The following is a 19,523-nucleotide window of genomic DNA, read 5'->3' on the forward strand; positions in this document are numbered from 1 at the left end:
TTTCCTTTCTTCTCATGGAGTCAGCGGGGCGGGGGGCAGGGACTGTCGTGCGTTTAGCCATGTGTCCGCGCCAGAGGCAGAGAAACGGCCCCAGTGATGGCGGATGGAGAGCTCCCAGCGCCGAGGTTGCCATGTCCTAGAGCAGCCACCCACACGCCTGAATCGGGTGCGAGGAGGCAGAAGGGTCAGAAGGCGGACCCCAGCCAGGGCCATGGCACAGCCTCCCTGGGGGCTCTGGGCGTTGTCCTGAGTTAGCTTTGGTGGTGGGGCCCCCCAGATTGTGACCCCACCTTCCAGAGTCCTCCAAACCCCATTCCCCAAGTACCCTCTAGTCCAGGCCCATGATCCCTACCCTTTCAGAAAACGCCACAGCCAGCAAGCTCTGAAACCGCCAAGCTCCCTTCTGGTCCCACTGGCAGCAGAACCTGACCTGAGCGGTTGAGAAGCTTGCACCGTGTTTTGTGTGAATGGCCATGTTTCACCATACAACTGCTACGTCTGCTTCTGGGTGGCGCCCAGGCCCCGCTGCCTGGCTGCTATATGGTAGACGCACGGGAGTATCTTTCTAAAAGCTGAGAGTTCTGAATTCCTGAAGAGCCTGGCCCAAACAGTGCCCCGTGAGAGACTGCCAGGAGCAGCAGCATGTTTGCTCTTTGAACTGACAGTATTGGGGACATGTCACACATTCCCTGGCGGACGGTGGTCTGCAGGGATTCTGAGGTGGTTTTCTGGAGGTGACCTTCACAGCTCCGTGCAGCTGCTGACTTCGAGTTTGCCTGCTAGTGTCCTAAAACCCGGATCTGCTTTTGAAGACACCCTCAAGGGGACACTGAGGCTCCCCGGGCCGCGCCTGGCTCCCGTGGGCTGCAGGGAACATCCCTCTCCGCCCCGTGGGGAGCCCCTTCCCTCCCACAGGCCTCTGTACTCAGCTTCTCCCTCCCGTCACACTGGCTCTGCCTGCAGAGCTTGCCGGCTGGAGATTTCTTCCAGGGAACAGGGCTCTTTCCAGCCAGGGGAGTGGGGAAGAACCCGGGACCGGCTGGTGGGAAAACACCTGATCAGACCCAGCCTAGTCCAGGGCAGCTGGTGGGAGTGCAGCGCCTGAGGGGGCTTGTCTCTGCCTGCTCCACACCATCTCCGCGAGCTGAGGTGTAGGTAGGACTGTCAAGGTGTGGGACCTCTCGGCTCGAAACGTCGGTCATCCAAGAACGTAGCAAACACCCAGGGGAGGGAGGTCACAGGCGGCCCAGAGACGCTTCCTCGGGCCAGCTCTTTCCGGGTGGCCGTCCACACAGCTGCAGTCCTTCGTCCATATGGGCAGGTGAGTCTAGCAGCCGAGTCAGCGGACTGCAGCCCCCGAGCCAAATCCTGCCCAGCCCTGGTTGTTTACAGCCCATGAGCCAAGAACGGGTTTTATTTTCAGTGGCTACTACAAATGCACATATCTTTGATTTTGCCTCTTGGCCTGGAAAGCCCCAAATATTTACTATGTGGCCCTTGGAGAAGTTTGCCAAGAACTATAGAGCATGAAAGCAAGCTTCTAGGTGTGGTTTTCAGGTGGCAAAAATGCAGGTTAAACACACGGCACTGGCTCATCTGTCACTGCAAACACCCCTCCCTTGCCAGATCCCCCTTCCCCAGGTGCATGCCTTCCGCCTGATGTCCGTGCTGGGCTCCTTTGGGTGCCAGATGCACGCCCCACCCCGACTGACAGGCGAGCTCCCCTCTTCCAGGCCCGGGCTCTGCTATCGGCAAAGGGAAGCAAGCAGCTCCTTCCTTCTCACCCTCCACTCCCTCTCCCAGGTGTCTCCTGTCGGACTCGCACGGGTAGAAATGAGTAACGGGGAGGTTTGGGGACACCACAAAGATGAGCGACAAGTCTGGTCAAGCCAGCGTGCACTGGAGCTCATGCGAGGCTGGGACAGTCAGCAGGCAGCCTCGCCTTCGGAGGGATCAGAGGCGAGATGATCAACGTTATTTTAAGACTGACGTTAGGAGGCGGCAGAGATCCGGGAGGGATCGGATACAGGGAGACTCAGGATGGAAGGACGGCGCTGAGGGAGAGTCGGCGGCGGGGACTTAGCTGTCTGTGGCTGCCAGAGTATCTTCTAACCCTGCTGGAGGGCAGCGGTCCAAGAGCAGATGTCGGCTCCTGCTGGAGGCCCTGGGGAGGGTCTGCTCCACGCCTCTCGGCTTCTGGTGATGACCGGCAACCCTCTGACCTCATCACTCTGACCTCAGCCTCCGTCTCACTGGGCAGCATGGCTGTGTCTCGTGTTAAAATGTCGTCCTCATAAGGACAATAGTCATCGGAATTAGGACACCCCTCCCTCCAGTATGATCTCCTAACTTGCTGACACCTGCAAAGGCCTGGTTTCCAAATAAGATCACCCCCACAGGTATTAGGACTTCGGACTTGAACATACATTACGCCCAACAGGGACTGAAAGTTTGGAAGCCGGGGAGAGGGGAGAAGAGGTCACTGTGAAAGACAGCACAGAAATGCGGTGTCAGCTGCTCTGGGGCAAGGCTGGAGACTGGTCCTGACCTAAGAGTCATCCTCAGAGACCGTAGTGGAGGCAGTTTCAGTGGCATTGGGAGGCCAGGCCAGTGGGAATGGTTAAGGAGCACCTAGGCTGTCACTCAGAGTTTATACCCTCGCATGTTCCAGAAAGGATTGAAGGTGGTGGCAGGTAGAGGGTTCTCTTGAACCTGCCTCAATCCAGTGCGTATACCACACGATGGGGCTGTCTTGCTCCACAGATAATGGCATCCGAGAGAGGTCTTTCGGACTATCGGGGGGAATTTGATTCAGTATAAACACATGAACTATAAGGAAAAGAACGCGTGCTGTCCTCCTCGTCTCCAGTGTGATGCACTGTGATGTTGCAGCAGCACCACATCCCAACTCTGGTTGTGCCATCACCTGCTGGGACCCAGGGCACACTCTCCCCCCTCCCCCGGTTCTCTGTGCCTTTCAGCCAGTAGGTGAGTGGCAGCCAGACATGGCGACAGGACACCCCCTCCCTCTGTGGCATCCCCCTCGGCTCAGCTGACTCCACTCCACAGGACGGGCGGTACTTCCTGTGTCCTGTCTCCCCATCAGACTGTGAGCAACTTGAGGGCAAACACATCTAAAACACATCTCAACTCCTGCCTTACTTAAAGGGGTACTCTGACATGTTTATTGGGTGAAATACAAGTTACTGGATAAGTACCAAAGGGATAGAAGTCGATTCAGAATACTTTTTACGCATCTTGTTAATTGTGGCAGACGTGGCCATGTAACCACTGTAAGTGAACAGACAACCCGGTCACATCCACAAAGCGTGACCATCCACCATGTTCCCCCCGGGAGTCTCCCTGGGAATGAGCTGCCCTCAGGGGCGTGGACGGCCTCCTCGGTGTCCTCCTCACAGCCGGTGATGGAGGGAGGGGCACTGGGGAGCCCGCAAGGACGTGCACCTCTGCGCGTGGTGTTGCCTCGGCTGCCTGGCAGTTCCCAGCAGTGCTGTGTGGTCACAGGGGCTACCAGCATGCCCTGGAATGCTCCTCTACCAGTCACTCTTCCTGTAGCTCCTGGGGAGAGGTCACCTCTCCCAAAAGCCACTGTTCTGCCTGGGCCACTAGATGGCAGCCAGGAGCTGCTGGCGGGGGCTCAGTGAGGGCTCCCAGTTGAGGGGTATTGGATCCCTCCCTGTGGCTGCCATAACAAGGCACTGCCAATGGGGTGGCTCAACGAGATTTGTGTCATGACTCTGGAAAGCTAGGTGTCAAGAGGGCCAGCGCCCTCTAACACTTGTAAGGGCAGATCCCTCCTTGCCTCTTCCCCCTTCTGTGGTTTGCTGGCCATGTGTTCTTCGGCTCGTCCGTCACTGCAGTCCGCCTCTCCTCTCGCATAAGGACGTCAGCCACGGGGACTAAGGGCCTGCCTTGCTTCCTTACAGCTGCCTCTTAATTATAGCTGTGAGGGCCTATTTCCAAGGCCACATTCTGAGGTATTGGGGTTAGCACATCTTTTGGGGAAGATGAGGACATAATTCAACCCATAAGAGGTGACAGAAAGAATTAATCCCATCATGCGGTTCACCTACCAGGGAGAAAGGCCACTGTCAGTCAGTCTCAGGAAGCCCCCCTGGACTGAGGAGCCTGTGGTCCTTCCCAGGCCCAGGTGTCTGGACCCCACCTGTGTGCCTTACAGGCCGACTTGTCTTTCAGAATCAGCTGTCTGGGAACCTGCTGAGGAAATTCAAAAACAGCAACGGGTGGCAGAAGCTGTGGGTGGTGTTCACAAACTTCTGCCTGTTCTTCTACAAATCACACCAGGTATGCACCGCCCCCCCCCGGGGGGGGGGGGCAGGGGCCCTGTGACCCTTGGGATAGAAGTGTGCAGGCTGGGGAGAACCTTAGGGACCCCCAACACCACACCCTCCCCTGTCATGGGGCAGACATCGGGAGAAAGCAGCCAGGTGTCAGAAGGGGCCTATAAGACGCCATATCCATGAGACCCTCGACTCAGGTGGAGGCTGACATCATTTGCTGAAGGCGACCTGGGTGCTGGTTGGCTGGGGAGGGGCAGCGACGGGGTTGATGGCCTGTGTCCTGGCTGGGATGCACTAGCTGGCCCACAGAGCACGGGCCAGGACCAAGTGCCTCGGCTCCCAGAGCGGCTGCAGGGTAAGAGGCTGCAGCCGGGCTCCGCCTCTCCAACGCCACCTTCTGTGGGCCTTTCCAGGACAATCACCCCCTGGCCAGCCTGCCCCTGCTTGGCTATTCGCTCACCATTCCCTCGGAGTCCGAGGACATCCACAAGGACTACGTGTTCAAGCTGCACTTCAAGTCCCACGTGTACTACTTCCGGGCCGAAAGCGAATACACGTTTGAAAGGTAAACGTCCCCCCTGCAGAAAAAGGCCACTCGTCCCTTAAACAATAGGATTTCTCCCAGGCAAGCTGTTAGGAGAGCCCGCTGTGGGCATTCCCGCCCTTGTCCTTCTGACCCTGGCAGGTGCTGCGGATAAATCAGGGTCTCTCCAGAGTCCCCTTCTGCTCCCAGAGAAGCATCCTTCGTCCTTAACCTGCAGTGCTAGTTAACGCTACACACTTAGATCTCTAGCGTGTGTTTATCCGTCTGTGGCTTCTGTAGCTGTTCAGTCCTAACATTCCCGATGGGCTGCGGTCAAAGGCTAGGTTTCCGTCAAAAGACCACACGAGGAAGGGAAGGAATCCTGGTGCCTCTCAGTTACCTTATTAGTGAGGGACAGTGCGAGAGCCGAAAACCAAAGTAAAATGGAGAGAGCAGGCCACCATGCTTGCCCAGTGGCTTCCGTCTGTTCCTGAAATGTCAAGAGTAATTCTGGGCCCCTGGAACGGCACCCTGATGAGACTATGTAAGCTTCTGTCAGTCCTCAGGCCACAGACAGGGCAGCAGTCCCCACCCTGTTCAGGGAGAAAATTCTCACTAACTTGTTTCCCCACCACCTACTGACACTGACCCCACAAGGGTTTCTAATCGCTGGGCTGGCTTTGCTCTGTGCACAGTCCCCAGTAAAGAGAGCACAGTGGCTTACCACCAGGGCCACCTCCCACAGCAGCAGTCTCCAAGCTGTACTGCCTGAGCAGTGAGCCGGGGCACAGCAATTCTCAAATCTGACCCTGGGCTAGGAAATTTACCCAAGGTGGGATCTTGTCACTACTGTGGCCAGGATACGTCAGCCTTCAGTGAGAGACCCTAAAAAGCCTGATGATTACGGAACGGCTAGAGCCCCGTGTGAGCTCCGTGAAGACAGGCGGCGCGGCACACCCAGGTTCTCTCAGCCTCAGCACCACCAACATTTAGACCAGACGATTCGGAGGGTCTGTGCTGTGCACTGCAGGTGCTTAATGGCAGCACCTCTGGCCTCCACCCCTAGATGTCAGCACTCCCTCCGTTGTGACAACCAGCAGCGTCTCCAGAAAACGCCAGTGTCCCCTGGTATCTGAAAACCAGGATCCCACATACTCGGACACAGAAAACAGAGTCCCATAAGCAGGGTGGGATGCACACCAGGGGCCGAAGGAAGGGTTACGAGAGCATTCGTTCCTAAACAGCCAGGCGCCGCCTCACCTCTCGCTGCTCTAAAGAGATGGGCTGCCACATCTTGGGCAAGGCACATCCACGCGGAGGCCAGTGGTCCTCAGACTGAGACTGGGGAACATCTGCAGGCACCCTAGCCCTGCTTTCTGTGCAGGGGGTGCTGAGCGTCCATTTAAGAACTCTTCATCTGCTCAAATGGCAGATTACAAATAAGAAGACATCGGAGGCGTACCTTGTAAAGGGGCCCTGACAGCCGTTTTGCTTTCTTGCTCTAGGTGGATGGAGGTGATCCGAAGTGCCACCAGCGCGGCCCCCCGCGCCCACACTCTGAGTCACAAAGAATCCCATGTGTACTGACGGCAGGATGCCGTCAGCTGGCTCAGCCGTGGCTGCTTTCCGGGCAGCCGTTCTCTATCAGTGAGGCCTAGTAAAATGAACGGCTGTCTGGAAAACACCAACATGGTTTTACAGCATCTCTCACCTGTCTCTGCAGAACCATTCTAACCTTGTCTCTCCACTGCTCATTTCCCATCTGAACGGAAGTGCTCCCACCTCCAATGCTGGCGGCATTTTCTGTCATTCCCTTGACGGGCTGTTTTTAGCTTGTGCCAGTATTAAAACATTGTCATTAATATAGTGCCAAATGACAACTTTTCCTCCACGACTGCACCTTAAAGCAGTACAAACACATCCGTTTGACCAAAAGACAGGGCAAGTGCTCTTCTTTTTCTTTTTCTAGGCTGCTGCATTTTAAGAAAACGGATTCTCCAGTGTTTGCAATACACATGGCACAGTCTTAAGCAAATGAGATCATTTTCAGATTTCGTTTTTTTTCAATCTTTCTACTTTTATAATAATAGGAAGTTACTCCTTTGATTAGTAAGCAATTTGCCGCACACTACGTGCCACCCTGGGGTCTCGTGCTCCAGTGAGACGCTGGCTCCCAGACCCACTTCCTGGTGCAAGCTGACCAAATTGTTCAAATGATGACTATTGACAAATCGTAGCAGGTTGTTTCCTGCTAAGAGAAGCAGAAGTCCAGTGCGATGTCTAGACTATCACTGTACTGTGTGAGTGGTATATACAATGGGAAGGTATTAAGCTGTGGGTGTTTTGCTGTCTGTTTCACAAGCATGAAAACCTGTATATCAGTAATCAGGGCCATTTGTGATGTTACGTTATGGAATTTGTGAGCTGTGGATGTAAGAGCACCATGAAGGATGGTGCGTAGTCCCCTGGCACCCATCGTCATACCTATCTATATCCTACTCAACTGTGGTTCGGAACTGCGCATTCAATAGTAGTATATATTGTGCCTGTCTTCAAAAAACATTTTTTCCTTTTTTATACTCATTCCCCCAGGTACGGGGTAGGACAGTATGACATTGCACAATCTTGACAGTCGGACAACACAGGGAACATGGTTCCCAGTAATGCTGGGCCCACTAGTCAAAACCTGTTTGCCTATTCTCTGTGAGAGCGGTGGCTGCTATTCCCCAGTGTTCTTAAGCCCTTTCTGACGCAGTCCTCCCCGTCCTGCACCACCGCTGAGAAAGCCCTCACCTAAGACACGCAGGACCACCCCAACTCCGTGGAGCTGGGACTGACCGCGTGGAATCGGCAATGTACAAGTGGACGAGTAGCTTGAGACGTGTTAATCATTTGCCTTACAATGTGTACCAGATGGTTTTAAGTACTAACAAAAGGGAATAAAAATACCTCACGCCACAATCCAGCATATTGAAGTTTTAAGGCAAAACAACCCACCTTGTCTCTTGGCTTTATTTTCATCTAATTCGGGTGGGTTGGTGTCTCTGCCAGTGAGGGCGGAGTTGGCTGGTTACTACGGGTGAATGTGAAAAAGAAAACCAGACGCAATCACTCTTGAAGACGGCGTTTTGAAAAACTTCCTATTTTATAGTCTCTGCACTCAGAGACCGGGCATCTATATAAGACCGGTGGCTATCTAAGACAAGGACTAAAACCCAATGGAGGAGGGTGAAGCAGACAGGGAGGGGCCCTAGAGATGAGTTCCCTGAGGCTTCTCCCACATACGCCCAGGGGCAAGACCAGCACCCTGGGAGGCTGAAGCTCGGGTGCACTGAACAGCCACGATGGCAGAGGCAGGAGCAGGGAAACTCCCACCTCAGTATTTCTGAAGGATTCCAACCCATTTGCTGGAAACGGTTCAGATCTGAGTAGCACCTCTGTGCTCCCTGCTACCCTGTGACTTCAAAGAAAACCTGTCTGGTGTGACTCAGTGGTTGAGCGTAGACCTATGAGCCAGGTGGTCACTGTTCGATTCCTGGTCAGGGCACATGCCTGGGTTGCAGGCTCAATCCCCAGGGGGCGTGCAGGAGGCAGCTAATCAGTGATTCTCTCATCATTGATGTTTCTCTCCCTTTCCCTTCTCTAAAATCAGTAAAAATTAAGAAAACTAAGTCCAAATCATGAGGGCAATTCACTGCCCCCAAGCTGCCGCGAACAGTTTCAGAGCCACCCTGTCTTGGTCCATCCCGGCTACTATCACAAAAATGCCAGACTGAGGGGCCTTGTAAAGGACAGAGATGTCTCTTACAGTCTGAAGGCTGTGAAGTCCAAGATGGAGGTGCCAGCAGACTCAGCAGTCTGCTGAAAGCCTTCCTGGTCACAGCCAGCATCGATGCGTCCTCACATGTTGGAGGGCGAGGGATTTTTGCGGTCTCTTCTGCGTGGACACTCATCACATCAGGAAGGCTCTGCCCTCATCACCTAATCAGTCCCTCCTATTGCCATCGCCTGGGCATTAGGATTTCAACATAAATTTGGGGGAGGGGGGTAAGTTCACTCTATTCCCTCTACACCAGTGGTTCTCAACCTGGGGGTCGAACGACCCTTTCACAGGGGTCGCCTAAGACCATCGGAGAACACATACATAATTACATATTGTTTTTGTGATTAATCACTATGCTTAATGATGTTCAATTTGTAACAATGAAATTGGGGGTCACCACAACATGAGGAACTGCATTAAAGGGTCGCGGCATGAGGAAGGTTGAGAACCACTGCTCTACACATAAGACACGAACGTAAAAAATCACTGTTTTCTGTGAACTTTATTGACCCTTGCGTGATACAGTACCTGTGCTTAAGAACACACCTTGCAGCACTCCCCATTTATTGCCATATTTTATAGCAGAAATACAGAAGCCGTTTTTTGTTTTTTTTTAAGGAAGAACATATAAAAACGCTTATAAACAGACCATATGTTTTGCCAAAAGAAAGGTACAAATGCTACGTGAAGAATTAGACACTCCACAAGACCAACTCGAGAACAAAACTGTCAGATTCGGAAGGTGCGTGGCACTTGGTTACATCAAGATGGCCCCCTGCTCGGTTTCCAAAAGGTGGTAGCTGTGCTTGTGTGTGAAACTGTCTCCCCCGCTGGGAGCGCCACCACCTTCTGCAGTCTCTGGATAAGCTCTTAGCTGCTGGGGTTTGGCATCGAGAGACTTCCAAGTGTTAGTAAATCCATCTTGAACGCTGAGCTCCCAGGTCCGGCTGGCTACACACCAACAGCAGTCTCTATGGTCGGAGGCAGGTCCCCTGGTAGCTCCGGAACCTGATCTGTCTTTAATAAAGGACTTGAAGTGGACACCCAAATGCTAGCCTCCTTAAAAACACAAGCTGAGTTTGTGTGTCTACAGAAAGTAACAGATCAGAAGAGATTGTATAAGGAGGTGATCCATTTTTAACATTCAGTTAAACCACATCTTTCCCAGGAAGCTACTTCCAACAGAAGATACTTCCAACAAACTAAGAGAGTCGTGTTCAACTTTATCTGGGAGACAGCAATGTGTATCATAATCTAGTGATTGCAGAATATCTACTAACCATTACTCGTATTTAAGATTGGCTTCAGCATCGTCTTGATATGCCATTGTCCACTGGCAAATTTTAGGAACTTTAAATCAGCTGCTGTCTAGGTTGTCCGTCTTAAAATCAGACAAGCACTTAGGGGGAACACTGCTCATTCTTTGAGTAATTCTCCTGTAATGAGCAAAACTGATCTTTGGCTTAGGCCTCACAAAGGGAAATCAAAGCTCCCGCATACAGAATACTCTTGGAAACAAAAGGAAACACACAATTTATTGTTCAAGTTAACATCCTTGCTGCAGAATAGCATTACAATAAGAATTAGCAATTCAGTTCTGTGTCCCCTAACCAAAGTGTATCCTTTATAGAAATTTCACCCAAATCTATTTCTAATTTAAAAAACAAAATTTAATTTTAGGATTTAAAACTAGACTCCACTACCAAACCTAAACAATCACCACCCACTCCAACGTCTCTCACTCGGGGCTCCGTCCTCTCGTTACTTCCAGGCCACTAGGCCGACAGGTTCCTGACCTTCCATCCCGAAGCTTACCCAGTAACTCCCTTGCCTCCGAAAGTCCCGTCTTCCCCTCGAGAACTGCGACACCAACAAGAGGTGACAATGATTCATATCAAAAATATAAAAGTGCCATGCATACTTCAATCAGACAGTCGAATTGCTTCAAGAACTCTATTCCCATACCACAAACCCAGAGACTGGTGCCCCATTGGCAAACAAGACCCTGTCACAAGCCAAGAAAAGTAGACACCTGGCTGCCAAGCTAGTGGACACAGGCTCCTGTATGAGAACAAAATAACCCTTAATTGAGGTCCCTGGGAAGAGAGAGCACAATTTTACAAATCAGCAGAATTCAACCCTATCTTCTCAATGACTAATTTTTAAAGTTGCATAGGGAACTGACCTGAACATCCAGCATTTTGAATTTGGGCACTTCTTCCTAGAGCATTCTAAAATGCCTCATCTCACCACACAACCACACACACACACAACAGGCGCTCTGCCCTCTTGAGTCACGTTTCAGAGAGAGTATGCAAGGAAAGTGTTATAAAATTTATTCATGTGAGCATCCAGACATTTTAGGTGGGAAAGACGATATGCAGCTTTCACTACAAGCTGCAACAAAACCATATGGGAGAACGGACAGCTGGCGCGGCGCTGGCAGTGGAACGATTCCAAACGAATGTGAGACGAGAGTACTTCATTGGGGAGAAACTTAAAATAATAATTTAAAGCTTCATGACACAAGATATGTTCCAATTTAAAACACTAAGAAATAGTACCATCAATGAAAAAGGAAATCAACTTCTAAGTGTACCAAAAGGGTTGTAGGGCAAACGAGGAAAATTTGCATTTGTTGAGGTACAAATAGGAGTGTTCCTTAAGAGGGGCATTAATTATTATTAATGGCAAACCCTGCAAATACAAAATAAAACCCAAATCACTGGTCACATAATTCAAAATTTACATGTAATAAAGGCAAGGCAATAGACTCAAGTTATGGCCTGTCAAATATTTACTCCACTGACATTATCTACAGAAGCACTTGGCCAATTTGTACACAGTGATTCCTTATGCACGCCAAAAGGGTTTCCGTAAAAATGACACTATATACAAATCTGTACACTGAGCCACCAGAGCGATTCTCCGTCTCCCGGGGAGGGAGCACAACTTAAAGCAGGATACCTGAGGTTTCATTTCTTCAGTTGCCTTATCATAATCCCAAATATACATTTCAGGGTGTGTGTTTGTTTTTAAAGACACTTTCCTTGATATGTGCACTATGGTTAAAATTAAAAACAAGAATAATAAAATAAAATGACCGCTGGAAGGAGCTGACCCTCCCCACCCATCTAGACTCATCCGGCCAAGGCCAACGAGGAAGGAGGCCGAGGCCTGTGTGGGCAGCCTCGGTCGGGCCAGCCCTCGGTGCAGCTCTTCAGCGGAGTCAGCAAAGGCTCTCGTTGACTGTTTAAAAGGAGCGGGATGAAGAAGAAAGAAAAAACAAAACCCCAAATGCCAAAGGAAGTTCAGTGGGACGAAGTTCCTCCACCACTTAGCGAGTATCTAGGAAAAAACAGAGAGAGAAATAGAAATAAACAAATGTCATTTCTCAAAATTATAAAATTAATTGGCAATAATTCAAACAATAACCAAAGTCCTATTAATTTTCATACACTGCCAAGTCATCAAGATATGGAGCAACTATCAATGGATTATTATATAAAGAATTCATAAAAATGAACAAAATCATGATTCCAACAACAAATTTTCCGAGAAGTTAAATTCAGCCACAAAAGAACTAAAAGTACGTAGGAAAAAGTGAGAAAGTCGTTCGGCCTCCCAGGAGAGAAAACCGTATGACTAAAACACTAAATGATACATCTTTACTTATAATCAGATTGAAAAATCAGTATTAACCAAAGACAGAGTAAGAGTGCAGGAATGCACAAACATGGCTGGTTTGAGGACCAGTGCAAAGAAACACTTTTGGCCACACAAAAACTGAGGCTTGCTCAGGCACCCTCCTTCCTGAAATGGTCTCTTGGGTTTTCTGTAATTACAGTAATTAGGAAGCACTCTGATGTCCAACAACAGAGAAATGGTTACGTAAATAAAGCGCCTGAATAAAATAACACATTAGAAATTGTAATATTTAAGCAATGAAATCTATACACAAATCAGTAAGTGTGCGCAAAATTGTAGTTTTACAATCTGTTTATCCCAAACACATACAACAGAATGCCCAAAAAGGTGCATGTGCACTATACTTTTCAGAAATGTAAAAAATTAGTAAGTTCACGACATTTATAATAATGGAAGGCAATGCACCAGAAATGATAATGGGCTAGAATAGTGGGATCATGTATACTTTCTTCTATTTTCCAATAATCCCACAGTATTGTCTTGCTTTGGAATATAAAAAAGGGAGCGGTGAGGGTGCAAGGTCTCCTCATGGCCAAGATTCCCTCAGACACCTCAAAACGGACCCAGCCACAGCAGATGCCTGAGGACACGTTTAACGGGACTTACGTAAGTATTCCAACCTAGAGCTCCTCTTCCCAGGCAGTTACAATACTCAGCACTCTGCCAGAGAACAAGTGCTCCCACAAGATCCTCCTGAAAGGCATGCTTTAGCCACAGATCCTAAGGCTCACATTTCAAGAAACATAAATGCCGGAGTCCTGGGAGGAGGAGATCCACACAAAGGATCCACACGTTAACTCAACCAAGACCTACAGGAAGCCTTCGTAATGCTTTAGAAAAGGCGGTTCTCATTTTTGAGGTGACCCACTGCCCAATGCATCTGGGAATAAAATAAGCATGAGGCATGAGCAAGGGCCTCTGTGTTTGGTGGCATCTGGGTGAGGAACACACAGGAAGAGCTTGGGGATCCCAGGAGGAGTAAGTGGACAGTACCAGCCAAGGTCGGGGGGAAGCAGATAAGGACCCCAGAAGCTGAGGAGGAGACAGCATTCGCACACCAAGAAGGAAAGAGACACAAGCAAGACCCGTCTGGGGAAGAGAAAGAGTGCCGACTCAGCATGTCTAAGGCATCACTGGAAAGTAAAACTTCAAGCACAATGTGGACAGTGGGCAATTATATCTGCATTTTACATGGCTGCTGAGCGCCTGAAAGGTGGCGGGTTCACATTTGGATGTGTGTGAAATGTAAAACACACACTGGACTGCAAAGACTTAGTACTGAAACGAATGTGAAATGCCTCACTGATGATGCTAATACTGATTACATGTTAAAATGAGATTTTGGATGCAATGGGTTAAAAAACATAAAACTAATTTCACTTGCTCCTTTTTTTTTACTTTTTTTGAATCCTCACCTGAGGATATGTTTTTTGAATTGATTTTAGTGAGAGGAAGGGGGAGAGGGAGAGGAACATTGATCGACTGCCTCCCTTATGAACCCCGGCCAGGGACTGAACCAGCAATCTGGGTATGCACATGGACCGGAATCAAACCCGCAACCTTTCGCTGTACATGAGGACAACTCCAGCCAACTGAGCCACCTGGCCAGGACTTTACAATTGTTTTATTTTTATTGTTTCCCTTTTTTAAATGTGGCTACTAGAAAATTTTAAATTCTGTATAGCTCACATTATCTTTCTATTAGCGCTGGTACAGATCAACTCATTTCAGCAACTAAAGAAAATGGAACAGAGGGACAGACCAATTAAACACACAGGCCACCACCCGAGCCCTGTAGCTGCAGGGAAATCAAGTTACGTATATAAATTACTAACAATTTCAAGCAATTTGGGACAATGTGGAAAATATCAGTCCTAAAAAGTGACACTACAAAAGCAGAAAACAAAACCCAAAACAAGATAATGCCACAGGTTTCTGGGTTAGTTCTATCTGTTCGAGATTTAAAGGTGTTTTTTAATCAGAAGTAAACGTCACTAAAATGAGCTGGGAAGTGATACCAAGTTTCTTTGAGAAATTAAGAAAAACGGACCATTATTAAGTAACTAGAGGCCCAGCGCACGAAATTTGTGCACTGGTAGGGTCCCTAGCAGCTGCCGGCCAGGCATTCCCATCCTTCCCCCGGCTGGCCCTGCCCCCTGGTCAAACTCCCAGATGAATTCTTGTCGAGGGGACAATTTGCATACTATGCTTTTATTACATAGGATAGGAGAAAAGCTTATGGGATGCTAAGATAAGACATTCGATGAATCTTAGAACAAAGCTATGTTAGATATTAACTGCCCACACACAGTGGATAGATACCCACAGGCATGGTAACAACAGTGCTTGTGTGAGGATAAAGTGACCTCTTTATTCTGTTTTCCTTTATTTCTGTAATTCATTAGTATCAAAAGGGTCAGGGCAAAGATAACAATTCTGCCTATTGCCTCAAAATTGAAGGTGGCCAAGTAAAGTCTTAATTCTCTAGCCTAAACTTCAGAGCAAGTTAGAGTGTTGGGATGTCTTTGACAAAGGAACCGGAGAGTTAGAATACACCTGCAGGGTCAGAATGAAGGTTTTCTCTGGATGCCCCTCTTTAGAGGACTCTTCACAGGACATCAGGTGGCCCCTTCCATCACGTCTAAGAAGTGGCCAAGGGGACCCACATACCCCAAACTTCTTCACATACTGTCAAGCTGACCCCTCAGAAGAGACCTGCAAGGCTCCTAATGGTCACTGGGGCCCTGCCATCATTTGGAAGTGACTCAGTAGCCTGGACAAGTCACCTGGAAGGTGGATGTCAAAGCAGTGACATGACTCGTGCTCAGGAGTGTTGAAGGTTTGGGGAGTGGAGGAGAGATGGAGCCACACCTCCGTTCTCTCTAAACACCCCCAAATGACTGTACTTATGCTGGGGGTTGGGGCAAAGTGACCTCCTCCACAGAAGACTCCTAAAACAAGTTCAATAAAGTGGGTAGGGAGACCCAGATCACTCCTCCTCACGGCAATCAGGGCCACCCGTGGGCGCAGGGAGCACCCCGCAGGTTGGTCAGTGCACACAGGTCAGGACAGGAGGCCAAGTCGAGAACCAGCACAGCCACCCATGGAGAATCACACACCGCATCCATTCTCACTGGACTCGCCAAGCCCAAACTTCTGGAATTTTTGGACATTCAACTTTAAAACCAAATGGAGAATTACCAACATATGGCTCAGGACTGTATAACTAGGCTGTATCATTAGAGCAGACAGATATTATGTGCCACAAAGTCCTGCGGCCCTTCCTAGACGTTTCCAGATTTGTATCCTTCGTGCACATGATTTTCAGAACTGAGAACAAGAAGGTAACAGAACAGACTAGGAACAAAGCGCCCAGCTGACAAAGGGAGGGAAGCAGAGCAGTCCGTTTGAAGGGGTCCCACCCCCCGGCCTATGGAAGCCACAGGGCAAGCGTGGTGCGCCCTCCACCGGGCTCTCCTCCCGGAAGGCAGGGACCTCGCTGCAGGCCTGGCGGCAGTTACCTCTGGAGCCGCTGCACGAGCTGGGCCACCATGGTGTCCGAGATCCCAGGGCACGCCTCCTCCGCCAGGTAGATGGCCCCTCGCAGTTCTTCTATGGACCCCATGTTACCACCACATGCTTGGCTCTTCTCCTTCAACTTAAAAGACACAGACGTGAACAGCATGACACACAGGAGCACAGGAGCCAATGAGCATCTGTTCTCGAGAGCGACACAACGTGTGGACCGCAATGGCTCCAGACAGAGGAGTCCTGGCAGGGACCCAGCGCAGCCACTGGCTCACTTCCCACTCCTCTCCATGAACAGTGTTTGGACGCTGAGAACACTGTATAGAAAGGTCGTTAGTCAGACGTGACCCCTACCTGCACTAGAGTGAACAGAGACGACTGGTGTCCTGTGCACCTTTTCAAATCTGATGACAGGCTGTCCGCTTTCTTTTTCCATTTCAACCCAACTTATACCAGCGAAGTAATTTGGAAATTACTCAGTGCTAGTTTCCACACGGGCTATCTAATCTAAAGCTTACTAAGGTTGATAGGTTGGTTCTTAGAGGCTGACAAGCTGTCTTTTTGGTCCTCTTTTCTCAATATTCTAGTTCGTATAAATAAGTGCCAGCCCTAAATTCTGGGATCTGTGTGCCCCTCCTGGCACTTCTGCTCCCATGAGAACCATTGCACAGTCTGCAGGCTCCTCCCTCATTGTAAGGTCAATTCAGTCCCTCGGGAATGCGGCAAACGTGCAATGCACAGGGCGGCTGCTCAGGGCAAGACGCAGCCAAGGGCAGGACGGAGAGCCCTCAGCGCAGGCTCCAGGTGGCAGCAGCAGAGAAAAAACCTCCTCGTCAGGAGTCCCCTCCTCAATATCATCTTTAACAGTTTATAAAACAGCTTTGGCTTTTCCAGCTGTCATGAACTCATGCTATCATTCCCCGCATCAGTCTCATTCTGCAAATAATGCTTTCTCCTTCTCCCTGGGAAAGGTCATGCAGCACCTGGGAAGCCTGGCCTGCGAGTTTACTGTTAGGTTAGCCGGGAAAAAATCATTACAACCAGGATTAATTCATTAATTCTGAATAATGACTTCGGAATAGTTTCTTCGAGTGCCCAGTAACAAACAGCTTCAGACAAATGAGAAAATACACGCCATTTTCCCTAATCGCCTGTTTGATCCTGGAGAAGTGACAACAGCAGGGTCGCAGGAAAGCAAGGGAGCATCTAGACAACCTGAAGGACCAATCTTCCAAACAACATACAAAGGAACAAAACGGGCCCTGGCCGGCATTGCCCAGGGTTAGAGCATCGGCCTGCACCCCTGCTGGTCCTCACCTCCCAGATTCCACTGGCAACACTCCCCCTTCTTCCTCTCCCTTCTCAACACCTCCCCCCCCACCCCTCCCCCCCCCCCCCCCCCCCGTCAGCTGGGCATCTTACCTCTGCAAACAGAGGAGAAATAATTGTAGATAAACACTGAGAGAAAGGCCTCTTTGGGATGTCTTTCATCTTGGGGAAGAAAAAAAAGCTAATTAGAAATATTTGGTATTTACAAAAATTCAATAAACTTCAGACAGGTGCTACCCAAGGATAATGTAATTTATGAAGTGATCCCCCGATAAGTCTAGCACCCATCTGACACCAGCCACAGCAAATACATGGGTGACTATATTCCCTATGTGCTCTCCATCCCCGGGACTATTGGTACTTCCAATCTGTACTTCTTGATCCCTTCACCTTTTCACTCAGTCCCCCAGCCCTTCCTCTATCTGGCAACCATAAGTTTATTCTATGAGTTTGTTTCTCTGTTGTCCATTTATTTATTTTTAGATTCCACATGTAAGTGAAATCGTACAGCATTTGTCTTTCTCTGACTGACTTATTTCATTTATCATAAATACCTCTAGGTCCATCCACGTTGTCACAAATGGTAAAATGTCATTCTTTTTTTATGACAGGAATATAGTCCACTGTATCTATGTACCACATCTTTATCCATTTATCTACTGATGGGCACTTAAGTTGCTTCCATATCTTGCCTATTGTAAATAACACCGCAATGAACATAGGAGTGCATATATTCTTTCAAATTAGTGTTTTGGATTTCTTCAGATAAATACTCAGAAGTGGAACTGCTAGATCATATGGTAGTTCTATTTTAATTTTTTGAGAAACCTCCATACTGTCTTCCATAGTGGCTGCACCAGTCTGCATTCCCACCAACAGTGCACGAGGGTTCCCTTTTCTCTACATCCTCGCCAGCACTTGTTGTTTGTTGATTTGTTGAATACAGTCATTTTACAAGTGTGATACACCACCATGGTTTTAATGACTTTTAATAAAACTTAATCCCAAAATTCTAGTACCTTACATGAATAACCATATATGCAAAACAGGGACAGTCCTGTCAAGAGAGCTAGAAGGTCATTTCATACATGAAACCTCACCCACTCCCACACCCCATAATTCCCACTGTATTTTCAAGTGTCATGAAATGCTGATCCCACAGAAGGGCAGGCCTACAGAGAGCAGACATCAGCATTGTAGGTCTGACTTTGCGGAATCAGTCGGACAAAATCTCCTGCTCTGACAATTCACTGTCAGCAAAACTCCAAAGCAGGAGACCATGAGGGGCCACCTCACCCTGAGAGAAAGGTGACTGAAATGCCGCTGACTGGTCACAAGTGTTGGTCCCTCTCATACCAGCAAACATACCTTATTTCTGTCTAAATCCGATGGCTGAAGAGTTCCATTCTCAAGATTCTTTGGATCTTTCTCTCGGATCGTGAAGATCCAGTCGCTAGAATCGCTGCCTCCAGATGCTTGACCATCCGTGTCCGTTTCCCTTAACACAGAAATCCAGGAGGGCCCTGATGAGCTGCTCTGTGGGGCTAGGACCCCATGGTGGCCTCTCACACCCCAACTGAGCACTTAGGCTGCCCAGCTTCCCACGCAGGCCTTCTCCGTCTCACCCTCACACCCACACCAGCTTCCCCTCTCCCCAACACCACCAGTGACACTCACTCCCAGTCCCTCTTGGGCTTCACAAGACAAGCCTGCCTCCCAACTCAGAGACCAGAGACCATCAGAGTGTGATCCCCACAACTTCCCACCATGCCTGCTGCAACCACGCCTTCCCATGCCCCCAGCTCCTCAAATGAAAGCAGTATATCTTCCCCAATAGGACAAACTGATTTCTTCTGACCCACGTCATTCACAGGCTCAGCCTTTATGCTGGCATTTCCTAAGACTTGGTGATGGGCCGCAGGGCCCTTCTCACTCTGCAGATATGCTGGGAAGGACACCATTTGTTCTCATGGCTCCAATGACCACGGTGACTCTAAATCTGTACCATCTGCCAAGACAACTCTCCCAAACTCACCCTCAATGCCACTCTCAACTGGACACACCCTCTCGGACATCCTATCAGCAACTCGAACACGTCCCACACAAACTCGGTTTCCTCCCCAGACCAGCCTCTTCTCCAGCGTCCCCATCTCAGCGGCATTCGCCACATGCTGAAGCCTGGACTGTCTCCTCCTTTCCCCAAAGCCATGGCCAGACTCCCCGTTCATCTTTCCATCCCCAGTGCTACCACCTTAATTCAGCGTCTAGAACTCAACAATTCCTGATCCGT

At 49.5% G+C, this 19,523-nt stretch overlaps 2 protein-coding genes across 10 annotated transcripts in view; one reads left to right on the plus strand and one right to left on the minus strand.

The window, feature by feature from the left end:
- FARP1 (FERM, ARH/RhoGEF and pleckstrin domain protein 1) overlaps positions 1-7,837 on the plus strand; it is a 277,332-nt gene extending 269,495 nt beyond the window's left edge. For all 4 annotated transcript variants that reach the window (XM_059685013.1, XM_059685014.1, XM_059685015.1 and 1 more), the window contains exons 25-27: positions 4,219-4,326; positions 4,736-4,887; positions 6,351-7,837. In XM_059685013.1, coding sequence (XP_059540996.1) covers positions 4,219-4,326; positions 4,736-4,887; positions 6,351-6,432 — 342 coding nt within the window. In that variant the 3' untranslated portion in view covers positions 6,433-7,837. The remainder of the gene's footprint in view (positions 1-4,218; positions 4,327-4,735; positions 4,888-6,350) is intronic.
- Positions 7,838-9,151: 1,314 nt separating this feature from the next.
- The window catches only part of STK24 (serine/threonine kinase 24), a 103,810-nt gene continuing 93,438 nt past the window's right edge, over positions 9,152-19,523 (minus strand). For 4 of the 6 annotated variants that reach the window (XM_059685018.1, XM_059685021.1, XM_059685023.1 and 1 more), the window contains 4 exons: positions 18,602-18,731; positions 17,327-17,395; positions 15,898-16,034; positions 9,152-12,016 (listed from right to left, as the gene is read on the minus strand). In XM_059685018.1, the coding sequence (XP_059541001.1) occupies positions 11,980-12,016; positions 15,898-16,034; positions 17,327-17,395; positions 18,602-18,731 (373 nt within the window). In that variant the 3' untranslated portion in view covers positions 9,152-11,979. The remainder of the gene's footprint in view (positions 12,017-15,897; positions 16,035-17,326; positions 17,396-18,601; positions 18,732-19,523) is intronic. The other 2 variants (XM_059685019.1, XM_059685022.1) reach the window with 2 other exon arrangements.

The sequence above is a fragment of the Myotis daubentonii genome, chromosome 2, assembly GCF_963259705.1.
Source record: "Myotis daubentonii chromosome 2, mMyoDau2.1, whole genome shotgun sequence".
NCBI lineage: Eukaryota > Metazoa > Chordata > Mammalia > Chiroptera > Vespertilionidae > Myotis > Myotis daubentonii.